At 41.5% G+C, this 15757-nt stretch overlaps 1 protein-coding gene across 2 annotated transcripts in view; it reads right to left on the bottom strand.

Moving 5' to 3' along the window:
- Positions 1 to 15198, bottom strand: part of LOC122561200 (hyaluronan-binding protein 2-like) — a 47393-nt gene extending 32195 nt beyond the window's left edge. The window contains exons 1-3 of one of the 2 annotated variants that reach the window (XM_043712774.1): positions 15019 to 15198; positions 14747 to 14771; positions 1663 to 1767 (exon numbers count right to left, since the gene is read on the bottom strand). In XM_043712774.1, the coding sequence (XP_043568709.1) occupies positions 1663 to 1767; positions 14747 to 14771; positions 15019 to 15081 (193 nt within the window). In that variant the 5' untranslated portion in view covers positions 15082 to 15198. The remainder of the gene's footprint in view (positions 1 to 1662; positions 1768 to 14746; positions 14772 to 15018) is intronic. The other variant, XM_043712775.1, reaches the window with a different exon arrangement.
- Positions 15199 to 15757: the final 559 nt, after the last annotated feature.

Here is a 15757-nt window from a genome sequence, read left to right as displayed (position 1 = left end):
GGGTGGTAGGGGGGCGTGGACCTGACCAGGTAGTCACGGAGGGAACGGTCTTTGCGGAAGGCGGAGAGGGGTGGGGATGGAAATATATCCCTGGTGGTGGGGTCTGTTTGGAGGTGGCGGAAATGTCGGCAGATGATTTGCGAAGGTTGGTAGGGTGGAAGGTGAGCACTAGGGGCGTTCTGTCCTTGTTGCGGTTGGAGGGGTTGGGTCTGAGGGCGGGGGTGCGGGATGTGGATGAGATGCGTTGGAGGGCATCTTTAACCATGTGGGAAGGGAAATTGCGGTCTCTAAAGAAGGAGGCCATCTGGTGTTTTCTGTGTGGAACTGGTCCTCCTGGGAGCAGATCCGGCGGAGGCGGAGGAATTGGGAATACGGGACGGCATTTTTGCAAGAGTTAGGGTGGGAAGAGGTGTAATCCAGGTAGCTGTGGGAGTCGGTGGGTTTGTAGAAGGTGTCAGTGTCAAGTCGGTCGTCACTGATGGAGATGGAGAGGTCCAGGAAGGGGAGGGAGGTGTCAGAGATGGTCCAGGTAAATTTAAGGTCAGGGTGGAATGTGTTGGTGAAGTTGATGAATTGCTCAACCTCCTCATGGGAGCACGAGGTGGTGCCAATGCAGTCATCAATGTAGCGGAGGAAGAGGTGGGGAGTGGTGCCAGTGTACTTATGGAAGATGGACTGTTCTACGTAGCCAACAAAGAGATAGGCAAAGCTGGGGCCCATATGGGTGCCCATGGCTACCCCTTTGGTCTGGAGGAAGTGGGAGGATTCGAAGGAGAAATTGTTAAGGGTGAGGACCAGTTCGGCCAAATGAATGAGAGTATCGGTAAAAGGGTACTGTTGGGGACGTCGGGAGAGGAAGAAGCGGAGGGCTTGGAGGCCCTGGTCATGGCGGGGTGTAGAGGGATTGGATATCCATGGTGAAGATGAGGCATTGGGGGCCAGGGAAACGGAAGTCTCATTAACAGATTCAAGGGCCAAAAGCACTTTAAAGATGGCCACCAAGAAGGCTCAATATCAATTTTGCATGATTTGGAGATACCGGTGTTGGACTGGGGTGTACAAAGTTAAAAATCACACAACACCAGGTTATAGTCCGACAGGTTTAATTGGAAGCACACTAGCTTTCGGAGCGATGCTCCTTCATCACCTGATGAAGGAGCGTCGCTCCGAAAGCTAGTGTGCTTCCAATTAAACCTGTTGGACTATAACCTGGTGTTGTGTGATTTTTAATATTGTATGAGGCATCTTTCTGGTATTATGGGTCAAGCACTCCAAAATGAAACATTTTTGTGATTAGAATGGCAAAATTGAGATTTATTGACTTCTTTTATATGTTAAATCTATGACTTCTTATTGAGCTTGCCAGAGTTATTACATCTTTGAAATTTCTTGAAATCGCTTCCATATCACAGGTCATGTGGTGAAAACTACAATTACAACTATATATATTCATTGTACCTTCAGAAAAACAGGAGCAGCTCTGAAGATATTCCTAGTGGTGGCCAAGTTTTATAACTTTTTAAACAATTTCAAGACAGAGTACTGATGCATTAATTGTTTACATTTGTGTGTTGCAAAATGAACAGCATTGAAATTTAAAAGCAATAATCAGATATTCTATCTTACTACCACCATAAAAATTGTCAAAAAAATTGTAAAAACCTTCTTCCTCAGAATCATCAAATAACCAGTCATTGTTGGTTGAATTTTGGACTTCATCTTCATCATCAAAATCTGGATCATCAGGGTCAACTTCGTCATCTGTTTCTTGAGAAAACGTTTGGAATTTATTCAGTTCCATATGAAGTTGTTGAATGACATGTTCATTTAACCAGTTAAATAATATTGTGCATGAATGATGAAGTTACTGAAGAAATAGTTGAGTGTCCCTCATAGGTAGAATCAACAAGTATTTAACAGTTACATTTAGTGTTTGATTTATACTTCCAACATTTCTATGATACAGTGACAGTGTAATAAAACTGAAGAATATTTGGAAAGATTAGGGTGGCATGGTGGCTCAGTGGTCAGCACTGCTGCGTCAGAGTGCCAGGGACCCTGGTTTCAATTCCATCTTTGGGCGATTGTGTGAAGTTTGCACGTTCTCCATGTGTCTGTGTGGGTTTCCTCCTGCAGTCCAAAGATGTGCAGATTAGGTGGATTGGCCATGCTAAATTTCCTATGGTATTCAAGGAGGTGTAGGAGTGGTGGATTAACCAATGGAAATATAGAGTAGGGGTGTGGAGCTGGGTGGGATGCTCTTTGGAGGGATTGGTGTGGACTTGAAGGGCTGAATAGCCTGCTTCCACATTATAGGGATCCTGTGTTTTGGTCGATTAAGATGTGATGCTTAATGATATGTTTAATGACTGATTCTGGAATTCTTGTGCTCAGACACAGATGTTATTTTAATCCTAAATTAAATCTTATATTTCATGTCAACAAAATAACAAACATTTATCACCTCATGTTTTGTGCCAAAATATTTATCTCCATGTTTATCTGGGTGGTTTAGCATTTTCAAAGATATCTAACACAAATTCAATTGTCAACAGACTATTTCTGACTTTTGGCTTGACACTCAAATTCATCATTTCTAGCAATCCATTTGATATTCTCAATATTGGTAATCAAGTTTTCAAAGACAGGGATAAAAGAATGGACAGGCTCACACAAAAACAATGGGGGAGAACTTGGCTAAGGGCTGCAAATAGGGACAAGGTTCTATTCTTCAAAAACAAGAGTTGGATCATCGCAGACTTTGGAACGGCTCATTTCCTAAGTAAGATTTTGAATATTTTCAGTACTTCTGAAGATGCGAATGCATCCTCATTAAATTTTCTGCTGAAGTTATTGAATACCATGTTCATTTCATCATTGACAAATCATACGAATCAGGAGTACCCATCAAGCATGCCCCACCATTCAATAAGATCATGGCTGAGCTGTTTGTGGTTTGAATTCCACATTCCCATCCACCCAACAATCTTGGATTCCCTTACCTAACAAGAATATTTCTCCTCCTGACTTAAAAATCTTCAATGACAGCAACCTGACTGTCTTCTGGAACAAAGAGTTCCAAAGTTACACAACTGTCTAAGAAAAAAGAAATCCTTATCGTTGCCTAAAAAAGAAACATCTAGTTTTTAAATACAGACTCCTAGTTCTGGCTAACATGCACTAATCCATGTTCATCTTGTCAAAATTGATTAGCATCTTAAAAGCTTCAATCATGTCATCCATCACTCTTGTAAACTCCAGTGGAAATAAATCTAGTCTGTCCAAGCTTTCTTTGTAACACAGCTTGCTTATTCCAGTTATAAATCTAGTAAACCTTATCTGAAGTGACTTTCTTAAAGAAGGAGACCAAAACTACACACAGATGTGGCTCACCAATGCCCTGATAACTGAAGCATAACATCCTTGCTTTTATGTTCAATTCCTCCTGTAATAACGGATAGCATTCCATTGGCCTTCTTAATTACTTGCTGTACCCGCACACTAAATCTTTTGTGACTCATGTTCTCGAACAGCTCGATCCCTCTGAACCCCAACCTTCTGCAGTCCTTCTCTAATTAAGTAATCCACTGATTCTTATGCTTCCTGCCAAAATGAACAACTTTTCATTTCCCACATTACTCTCCATATGCCAACTAGCTCAATCTGCCTGTGTCTGCCTGCCTCCTCCTTATGTCCTTTTCACAACATAATTTCCCACCTACCTTTGTGCCATTTGTAAATTTGGCTACCATGCTTTCGCTCACCTCATCTAAATCATTGGTATAAGTTGTAAAATGCTGAAGTACCAGCACAGAACCTGCTGAGCCTCAGTCATCAGACGCTGCCAATTAGAAAAAGATCTATTTATGGTAATCTTTGTTTCTGCCAGCCAGCCAACCTTCCATCTGTGCTGATAGGTCCTCACTACATCATAGATTCCTACTTTGAGCAATGACCTTTTATGTGGCACATTGTCAAATACCCTCTGGAAATTCAAATATAGTTCAGGGTCCCCTTTGTTCACATGCTATCCTCTTAAAAAATTCTAATAAGTTAGTTAAACATGATTTACCTTTCACTAAACCATTTTGGCTCATCTAATTACCTTGAGTTTTAATGTACGCACAGCAATAACCAACTTAATGATCCATTCTAATATCTTCTCCATGATAGATGTCATGCTATAAAGCCTAAAGTTTCTTGTTTTCTGACTCCCACCTTGTTTGACCAGAATCTAATGAATGTTGGGAAATTAACACCAATGCATGCAACTATCTCATTGGTGACCTCTTTTTAGAGTCTTAATTAAATTTATTAGGCCTCAGAATCTTGACAGTCTACAGCTCCATTACTTTACTCAGTGTTGCTTCCCTAATGATTGTTCCTTTGACATATGGCTCATGAATGATGACGCTTCTGAAGGGATGTCCAGCTCTTCCTCAATAAGTATTCAAACATTTCAGCTGATATGGAAAATTGGTGTTGCTTGCACTTACTTTCTGCATTATCCCCACTCTTTTTGATTAAGTTAAGACTAGTTAAGCTTGTGAATGATTCACACTGATCTAACCCATCTTGCATACTTCAAAATGGTATAACCAGAATGGTTAAATATTTCCAAATATTATTGGTTTTATGCTGGTTCTTTCCTTTGAGTCATCAGCAGGGTGGGTTTAGACCATAAAATACAGCAGCAGCATTAGGCCATTTGGCCCATTGAGTCTGCTCCAGAATGTGATCATGGCTGATATGTTTCTCAATCCCATTCTCCTGCTTTTTCCCCGTGACCTTTGATTCCCTTTCTAATCAAGAACTAGCTCTGTCTTAAAGAGTCTCAATGACTTAGCCTTCACTACCTTCTGCGAAAATGACTTCCATAGATTCACCACCCTCTGGCTAAAGAAATGTCTCTTCCTCTCAGTTCGAAAGAGACTGTACTGTTGAATCCTAGCCTCTTCAACTTGAGGAATCATCTTCTCCACATTGACTCTTTGGTTTGGTATTCTGACTTAGAAGCGGACAGCACCTCTTACAGAATTGGTGTATTAGCTGAAAAAAGTGATGGAAATTTAATTTTCATGACTAAATCAGTGATATGATACCTTGAGCAATGGCTGAAGATGCGAGAGTGTGATTACCTCTGTATTCATACAATGCACTGGAAGTCTTACCAGAAGAGGTGGAAAGGAGAAACGATATTCTGTACAAGAAGGGAGATAGGGAATCCTCCAGACACATCCTTAGGAGGCAGTGGGAACAAGTGGTGGTGAAAGTAGATATTATGAATGTTGCGATAGGAACCCAAAAGGAGCACAAGATGAAGTTTAATGATTTCACAGAGATTGACAAGATACGTGATTTCATTTTCAATAGCCTCAGTTATTGCTCAATTCACTACAACAATATCACTCACCTATCATCAATCAGGACTATACCCTAATATTCATTTGCTCTCCCTCACCATCACTCACTGAGCACAGTTGCATGCCTTGCAAACAATAATACACCACTTGCTCATTCTGATAGCTAATACACCCATGTGTAATAAAGCATAATGCATGATGTAGACTGGCAACATTGCCTCTCTTTTGCAGGAGAAGGTGATGCATGATAGGGGGAATATGCAATGTGCTGATGAGCGATTAGTGTGGCAGTCTGTTTTATGACACACTGAGGAGAGAGGCCTGGTCATCATAGGAACAAGAATTCTGATTCTGCAGTCACTCTGTCATCCTTAAATCTCTTCTGACATAGAAACTGCTGCTGTTGTTAAGTGGGTATGATGTGTTTTCTCCTCTCCCTTCCCTAATACCCAACCTCTACTCCTTTTTCATTTCAGATACCCTAGAACTGGAACATGCCCAGGTAGTGGAGAAAAAGATGCAAGACAAGAGATACTTATGAAATCTTACACTGCACTTGTTTGCTCAGATATTGACACATTTCACAGGCTTGGATAGAGGAGATCCTGCACATTGTGGGATATTGAGCAGAAATCTGTTGCAGCCAGGGCAAAGTGAAATTAGTATAGATACCAGCTCATGGAGATCAAAGTCAGACACATATCTGTTCGTTTATAAAGGACTTAGGTGAGGACATTTATAGGTCTGCAAAAGAAGGGTGTATCCAACCATACAGATCATGGAATCAATTAATTTGTACAGCGTAGAAACAGGCCCTTTGGCCCAACAAGTCCACATCGACCCTCTGAACAGTATCCCATCCAAACCCATTCCCCTAGCCCATTACTCTACATTTACCCTAACTAACACATCCTTGAACTCCATGGGCAATTTAGCATGGCCAAGCCACCTACCCTGCATACTTTAGATTGTGGGAGGAAACCGGAACACCCGGAAGAAACCCTCGCAGACCCGGAGAGTGGGAGCAAACTCCACACAGACAGTCATCCAAGGTGGGAATCGAACCCGGGTCCCAGGCACTGTGAGGCAGCAGTGTTAACACTGCCAGAAAACCTCCCTTTAATATCAGGAATCACACATTGACTTGGGATAGGAAATTGTACAAAGCTTGAACATCATCCCTTTCAAGATGTAATAGATGGCCACGTTCATCAGGGTGAAGTGTCTGATGGTCAATGCCTCAGCCTGCATTGATACACAAGCAGTAATGGTCTGAACTAAGGCTGGGCACTCAGATTGTTGCTACACAGTCTATTTGCAGTCATCATGGCTCTGGACTCTAAAACTGAAAGGAATTTTCAGGGTCTCACAACAGTCCATTGCTCTGCTCTTCAGCTGATTACTCAGGTTGCTGAGGCCACACCCAGGTTGAGGGGCAGAGACTGCCTACAGAACAAGCCTGTCGTTCTTTCTCAGGGCTTTTAGATTCCTGCATTCACTCTTCTCTTCCTATTCCTCCATTTTGTTGTTCTCCCATTTCTCAATGTTCATTTGACGTATGGTTGATGAGGGATTGCTCTTTCATAATGAGCAGGTTGTGTACTATAGAACACACTACCACAAATCTTGGTAGTTACTTAGTGGAATACTGCAAGATTCCTCTAAAGCACTCTGGGCAGAAGGAGTATTTTTAAAGGATGGCAAAGGTGTTCTCTATAATGTTTGTTGTGATTGCCTGTCTCTCATTGGATATCTACTCTGTCTGTGTATGTGGGTTCTCGAGTAGTGATTAACGTCATGATTGGATAAATTTGTTGTCTGGTAGATAGCCTTTGATTTTTTTGCACTGGATCAAGTACAACTAGAACAGTGAATTGCTGCAGGATGAAATAATCATGACTAGCACCAAGACAATAGATGTTCACCTGTTTACTGACCAGCAAATTGAGACCCTGGAAACCCTTTCAGTTCTGAAGAATGGATGAATTTGTATGAGGCATAATGCAGGGTAAAGTTTACATGGTCAGTGTCTTCCCTCCATTAAAGGGAAGCTTGCATTCACAGCAAAGTCTAATGCTCACACACCTGCTTGCATCTGACATGTGGGAATGAGTACTAATTGCCTTTCTGTTTAGAGTGTCTCAATTATCTCTCATACTCAACAGTCTACTGCAAACCACGAGATGTTGCTGAAATCTTCAGTTTGAAAAGGGTCAAATGTATAAAAATTTACAGCCACAGGCAAGACAGTCTTTGTTCCATTTTGAGGTTGTAGTTGTGGCTAAAGCAGTCAATAGATTTCAACCAAAAGCATTTTAATGAAACAACATCGCATGCATTAGATCTACCTAAAGTTCAGGTAAGTGTGTTGTTTCCTAAGAATCTTAGGTGATTATGATCCTCTGTTGAGTTTCCTCTCCTCCTTCCTCCTCCTTCCTCCTCCTCCCTCTTCTGGCAGCTTGTCAAACTCTGTGTGATCTCTCCTCATGCACCCAGTCCTGTCAAGAGGGGGGGGCCTATTAGCTCACCTGAGGCACAAATGTCTAAGCCGCTGAGAAAGGACTTTAACTTCAGCCAGATCACTCCTTGAAACTTTAGACAAGTAAATAAAAGAGTCAAAAATCCATGCAATTTCATCAGCAGTTGGAAGAAATAACTCAGTGAGTTCCCTGTAAAAATAGAAATTGCTGGAAAAGCTCGGCAGGTCTAGCAGCACCTGTGGAGATACATCAGAGTTAACGTTTCGTGTCGAGTAACCTTTCTGCATAATTGATAGTAGCTAGGAAAATGCTGGTTTATATGCAGAAGATGGGCTGGGGATAAGGAGTAAATGATAGGTGGGGATCGAGGCCAAAGAGAGAGAAGAACAGTCAGACAGAGAAAGGAGTTGATAATGATTTGGTGAGGAGAGTGAATCACTGTTAATGGAGACTGTTAGTGACTAACAATGGGCTGTGTATATTAGCAGACTATGTGATAACAAGGCCAGGTGTGTGTGGGTTGGGGTAAGGACATGAAAGAGTTCATGCCCTAAAATTATTGAACTCCATATTGAGTCCGGAGGGCTGCAGGGTTCCCAAGTGGAAAATGAGGTGCTGTTCTTCCAGCTTGTGCTGAATTTCACTGGAGTACTGCAGCAAGCCTGAGACAGAGATGTTGGCCAGAGAACAGGATGATGTGTTAAAGTGGCAAGCAACTGGAAGCTCTGAGCCTTTTTTTGCAAACAGAATGGAAGTGTTCTGCAAAGCGGTCACCCAGTCTACGCTTTGTTTCCCCAGTGTAGAGGAGATCACATTGTGAGCAGCGACTGCAGTAGACTAGATTGTGTGGAGTGCAGGGAAAGTGCTGCTTCACCTGGAAGGTGTGTTTGGGCCCTTAAATACTGAGGAGACAGGAAGTAAACAGACAAGTGTTACACCTTTGGTGGTTGCAGTAGAGGATGCCATGAGGCTGTGGGAGGTGTTGGGAGTGAAGGAATAGTGGACCAGGGTGTCCCAGAGGGAACGATCCCAGCGGAAGGTGGATAAGGGAGGGGAGGGGAATATATATCTGGTCGTGGCATCTTGGTGGTGGTAGAATTGGTGGCTGATGATCCCCTGGATATAGATGCTAGTGGGATGGTAGGTAAGGACAATGGGAACTCTATCGCTGTTGTGGGAGGGAAGAGAGGGGGTGAGAGCCACATTGTCGGAACATATGTAATGGAGACAGAGGAATTGGGACAATGAGATAGAGTCTTTATGGGAAGCAGGGTGTGAGGAAGTTGCCTGCAAGTATTGAATGTCCATTGTTTTGGGGTGGTGGACCATTAAGGAGCTATGGTTGGGTGTGAAGTGTTGGAGCGGTATTGCAGGGAGCTGCCTTAGTGCTATCAAATCAAGTTCAGTTCTATTTGGTGAAGAGAAGGACTTGTTTAGAGGAGACTTTTTTGAAAATGACAGCACAGCAACAGGTCAAAGCTGTATATTTGACCTGTAGGAAACCAATTAGTACTTAAAAATCTGGTGCTGTTGAGTTCTATTTTGCTCCATTAGGTCTTACAGCATTCACATTTTACTTGTAAATGCTTGAAGAGATATTGAAATAAGATTCTCTCCAGAAAGTTATATTGAAATGGAGAAAGTGACATCTGAAAGACTAAGATGCATAGAGTGGAGAGTGAGAAATTAAGAATTGGAATCCCTACAGTGTGGAAATAGGCCCTTCGGCCCAACAAGTCACACTGACCCTCCGAAGAGCAACCCACCCAGACCCATTCCCCTAACCTATGTTTATCCCTGACTAATAACTAACACTATGGGAAATTTAGCATGACCAATTCCCTAACCTGCACATCTTTGGATTGTGGGTGGAAACCAGAGCACCCAGAGGAAACCCATGCTGTCATGGGGAGAATGTGCAAACTGCACACAGACAGTCACCTGAGGCTGGAATTGAACCCAGGTCCCTAGCACTGTATAGCAGCAGTGCTAACCACTGAGCCACTGTGCCGCCCAGGGAGTGAAATAAAAAGAAGACAGAGAAAGAGAAAGCTGAAGAATAGAAAAGAATTATTAAAAGTATTGTTCTCAACCTCTTAAGTTCATTCAGGAAATTGCTCCAACCTTATTGTTGTTATATGTAATATATGGGCAATGATGAGTTGACATCTAACTTATAGTTCCACGTTCAAAACCTTGAAAAACATTCCTGACGGATAACTATTCTCACAATTCTAATGTGCCATGCATTTCACTGGTTGCGAGGCTGATTTTAACCAAGTCAGAATGCCACACTTACTGAACAGATTCTCCAGGTGGAATTCCTTTGGCCTGTCCTGGTGTTGCACCGCATTATTTAGTGGTAAAATTGATCCATCAGAGAAAATAACTTACAAATCAGTGTGGTATTTTGAATGGAGATAATAACTGAGCACATTTTACAAAAAATTGGCACCTGTACAAAATCACCTTGAGTGAATCATCCCAAGCCCTGAACAATGTAGGCTGTGGTGAGGAATTTGGGGGAATCATGTGAGAAGTTGAGGGAGGCCTATCTCAATGCCAAACGTGAAAGCTCTCATTTTCCAACTCGGTTCCGGATTTCGGGAGAAGATTTGGTGAGAGGTATATTAATGGGGATTATTGCCCATTATCACTTACATCACTCAGGTTCCCATTCTACCATCCACTGGATAGAAACTAGATATCAAGAGTCCCTGACATAAATACAGTGGACATCTACTGACTGTAGCCCACTACTCTCAAGATAGCCATGACCAATGTCTCAGGTGGCACACCTTGGGCAATGGCTGCATGCACTCAACATCCACAGATGCTGGCATCCAACATACCCCTGATTCGCTTAAAGTACGTGTTCTGCAGTGTAGTGTTGTACTTTGGGATACACTGAGACCTTTCACTGCAATGCTAATACAAGGATAATTTGTGGACAGGGAAGGGCACCCAGCTCACAGACTGAAACAGGCTACTTCTTAAGGCTGCATGCTCACTATCTTAGCATTCACTCATTTAGCACTTGTCTGCGTTCTCCCAGCAGTCCTGCTTTGCCTCCTCTTGTTTATTTGCGCTTTGTTCTTTGAGACAGAGCTTAAAGGCTTACAGCACTGTTCTATTGCATTGCAGACTAGAGCAAAATGAAAGACAGGCAGTTTGCAATGCTTATCAGCAGTAGTCAGTCAGGTTGGAGGACATGTTGCACTGTGGCACCATGCTATATCAGTCTTACCTCTACTGTGTATTTGGCGACAACATTGCCTATGCTTCAAACAAATGGCCATGTTTCAATATCTAAAGGCAATAGCTCTCAGTCAAGTCAAGGGAAATACCATCCAGTCAGGGGCTTTCCAGCAGAATAAAACAAGCTTAGCCCACAAAAGTCAGTCAAGGAGCTTGGGCACTGTCTTTCAGCCACTTGGGAGGTGGTCGGGGTTAAGTAGGAGGTGCGCAGCTAAATGTCAGGCAACACACCTCCCTCCCACCTGTCTGGGCCTACTCTGCCCTATTGTGTATTGTTTGATTTTGCAATGAGAGAAAGGGAGGGATTGAGTAAGATGGAAGTGGTGACACAGTTTTTAGAGCTGTTTCAGGTGGAGGATTAGATTAGATTAGATTCCTTACAGTGTGGAAACAGGCCCTTCAGCCTTACCAGTCCACATCGACCCTCAGAAGAGTAACCCACCCAAACCCATTCCCTCTGACTAATGCACCTAACACTATGGACAATTTAGCATGGCCAATTCACCTGACCTGCAATACTTTGTGATGTGGGAGGAAACCGGAGTACCTGGAGGAAACCCATGCAGACACGGGGAGAATATGCAAACTCCACACAGACAGTCGCCTGAGGCTGGAATTCAACCTGGGACCCTGGTACTGTGGGGCAGCAGTGCTAACCACTGAGCCACCGTGGATGGATAGTGATACTCCCAAGAACATTGAGTACAGGAGTTAGGCCCTTTTGGAATATTGCATGCAGTTCTGGTCTTCTTCCTATCAGAAGTATGTTGTGAAACTTGAAAGGGTTAAGAAAGGATTTACAAGGATGTTGCCAGGTTGGAGGATTTGAGCCATAGGGAGAGGCTGAATAGGCTTCGGCTGTTTTCCCTGGGGCGTCGGATGCTGAGGGTTGACCTTATAGAGGTTTATAAAATCATCATAGGCATGGATAGGTTAAATAGACAAGGTCTTTTCCCTGGGATGGGGGAGTCCAGAACTAGAGGGTATAGGTTTAGGGTGAGAGGGGAAAGATATAAAAGGGACCTAAGGGGCAAAGTTTTCATACAGAGGGCAGTGCGTAGGGTCTGTTTCTGTGCTGTACATCTCAATGACCCTGACTCTAAGTGAGTGATGCAGGACTAGTGGTGTGGGAGTTGAGGGGTAGGAGCAAGTAAAGGAAGTCATTGCATGTAATAGTCTGGGTTGTGGAACATGAGCCTTAGTGGGAGGTGGGTGCAGTAGTTGGGATAGAGTGAGTATGAGGTACTGCAGGCGACTGACACTGCATTAACCCAGGTGCCAACTCAGACCAGGGTGGCTGGGTCTGGTGTCATGCCCTCCTCTGCTGGTCCTGTGGGAGGAGGATGTCTCCTTCTCTGTCCAGCAGGATTTCCATTTCCATATCTGTGAAGTGGAGTGCCAATCTCCCCTTGTGTGCCATGTTGGGTGTGAATGTCATGGACCTGCAGGACAGCTCTGGACTGATGGAGCCTGACCTGGTGCACAATGGTGGAAGTGCCAGGGGTCCTGGGAGATCTGGCAGTTGCAAGTAATTCTGGCCCTAATAAGTGGGAGAATCAAGCTAGCATTGGACAACAGGCACACCATAGGGATGTGTCAGATAGTTAATGAGATGAATTTCAAACAATAGATGAGTAAACTTTTTAGGAGTTGTAAAGAGAAACCATTCATGAAACTCAGTGAAGTGACACTTTGTCAAAATATGATATGTTTCAGCCCCTTATGCCAAAATATGAATTAAGACAAGGGATGTATATTCAAGAAGCATTAGTTACCTTCGAAGCAGGTAACATGCTGAGTCTGTGCAGGTTGTCTGAAAGTCCTGTTCTGTCTATCCAACCCTTTCTCCATAGCCCTTCAAATTCTTCCTTTACATGTAAATACCCACTTTACTAAAGGGTGGGATTGATAACTTAGAGCAACATAACTTGCCTCGTGTAGATTGTGCGTTTTAATGGAGGAGGTGCTAAGAGGGTCTGAGTGATTCTGACTTTCCCCACAGTGATTAACTGAGGAAGAGCTATGTTACCTGCTACACAGTGGCATGAAGTCCATCAAATAACTGGACAATTCTGCTAAAGGCCGTTAAAATTATGGAAGGCCTTGCCTCTGTGCCATTGGTTCCTTCCTAGTTATTATATCACTCAGGTTGCAATCTGAATTCAAATGAGATTGTTCACCAGTGCCAACTTTTGGAGAGCTAAAGATACATTAAGTTTGAGATGATTCTGAGATAGTAATATGACAGAGCAATTCAGTTTTAATTACATTTCCACATTTCCCAACTTCAACGATATTGCAGAGCATATTCCAACAGTGAGCTTTTTGAAAAGAAAATAATTCCAATCCCACAATGTTTAAATTATCTGTAATTAGATGGATATAATCCAGCATGTCAAGACCGAATTTTCAAAACTTGTCACAATGGTTTAATCTCCATTCTCCTGGCTTTGTTCAGGAAAGGCGATGAGATCTTGAAATGGATTCCAGGTGACCAGACCTAATTTTTACCTACAGGGTTTCCTAACTCCTGACAGTCTCATTAGTAGAACAGTACTACAATAAGGCCAACTCATTAAATAGAGTCATTACTGAAAGGAAAATTCAAACAGCAAAGGTCTCTTCTGCCATAATTTCTTACTGTACTCCAAAGGAGGAACTGCTAAGATTTACATTGATGCTGAAACTTTCTGAGGTAACAAATTTCTACATGAGCTGGTGTCATGAATCATATTTCCGATTTTTGTAAATGCATGTAGAATACACATACAAATTAGCATAGAGAAAATTCTTTCTCAAGATTTAACTATAAGTAAGAATTTAGAGATGATTTTCTGAGGAGTGACTCTGTGTGGGCCATCACTGGACAGAATGAACCTGAACCCCTGTAGCAGTCCTATCTTTGACAGTTACTCGCATTCACAGCAGGATAAATGCCTTACAAATTTATCCCAATGGAGCAATTACAAAAACAGTTATCAGTATTTTCCCACATAGTGACAATACAAAAGAATCCTTCACTGAACTGCCACTTCTGTTTGGAACAAGACTATTAACTTAAAATCATCCTCAATGGATTAATCACAAACAACAAAACTCATTTTTTCAAACACAATAGATGAATGATACCAATTAAATCAAACCTTTCTCATGTATCTGGCACTACATCTGATCTCTTATAAGTTAAATAGAAGACCTGTCATAACTGCCCATTGTCTGTTGATCTTTGCTACTCAAACTTGTAACAACTTGTTCCTCTTCCCAACTTGCTAAATAAGCCTATTTAACTGAAACAGAGATAAATAAAAACCAAAGAGTATTCTGTAAAGATGCAAACAATTACAATGACAAATTAGAACAAATAAAGTCAAAACTGCAAACAGCTTTAAAAAAATTCTTTTGACTAAATGTAATCAACTGAACCTTGTTATCTTTTTCATTATAATATGCAAATGCTGTTGCTTGAATATTTCATCACACAAAATATTCTCCTGCAATTTTACATCTGCCCTCTATTTAATTAGTGTATATATTCTGCTGAACTCTGGTAAGTGCTGTATCTTCCTATGTAAATGTCATACTATCATTTACAATCTCCATTTCACAATTTTAATCCTTTCACAGATAAAATTTTTTTTTACTTACCACCGTAATACCAATCCGTTGATTTCTGTACAGAAAAAGCATGTATTAGAAAACAATAGCAGAATCAAATGGCTCCCTATACGTTGTACAAAATGAACAGCAAAACTTTAATAAAAGTTGGAAAATGTGTTACCTAAAACTAATCATGTACTTTAGAATCTACTTCTCTGAATAAAAATATATCACACTCTTTAATAAAAAGTTAAGCATAAACACAGCACATAACCATTTTAAATTTGGCTTTATAGATGAAAAAAAATTATCCTACTTACTGTTAATGGTAGAATTGCATGCCAGATCACACAAGTATAAACCAAAGCCAAAGCCCTTGCCATACTGACAGATATAATGGTTAGAACCTGGGCTGTTTGCTGTTTGCCAGCAATGAAACCTTAATTATATGGTAAAAAAAAGTATATTTACCAGAAGTCAATTTACTGGTGTATAGGCAGAGAGGAAAATGCTAATGATACATTGAATGTTGATTAATGTTTAACAGTTAACGACCCTGCACAGATAATTTCTAGTTTTTGTCCCTTTTCACAATCTGGTCAATATTCAGCAAGCTTGGTGCAGATAAGATAAACCAAGGTCTAGTTTTGTAGAATTACAATATTTCTTTAAAAATTTGTTTGCTTTATTTGTGGACATTTTTCCAAATCATCCACTTTTTAAAATCAGTTTTGCACCACTGTTAAAGTAACAGTCAAAAGAACTATAACTTCAATGCCTGAAAAAGAAGACATCAAAGAAATGTTTATTGTCACACCGATTGCAACAATTTACGGTAATAATGGAGATCCAATAAAATTCTAAATGAAAGTCTTCAACAAGAAAATAATGTTATTTCAAAATATTTCCCATTTCCTATTTAATCACATGCCTTAGCTTCCATCATGCCCACAACACCAAGACAGTCCTCGCCTGCATCGCAAATGACAACATTTGTGGCAATGATTTTAATGTATTGTCTCTCCTTGTCACCTTCAACAGTTGAACATGTCAGTATTT

Source organism: Chiloscyllium plagiosum, chromosome 22 (genome assembly GCF_004010195.1).
Source record: "Chiloscyllium plagiosum isolate BGI_BamShark_2017 chromosome 22, ASM401019v2, whole genome shotgun sequence".
Lineage (NCBI taxonomy): Eukaryota > Metazoa > Chordata > Chondrichthyes > Orectolobiformes > Hemiscylliidae > Chiloscyllium > Chiloscyllium plagiosum.
Note: the sequence above shows the minus strand (reverse complement) of the source record. Positions and strands in the feature narration are given on the sequence as shown.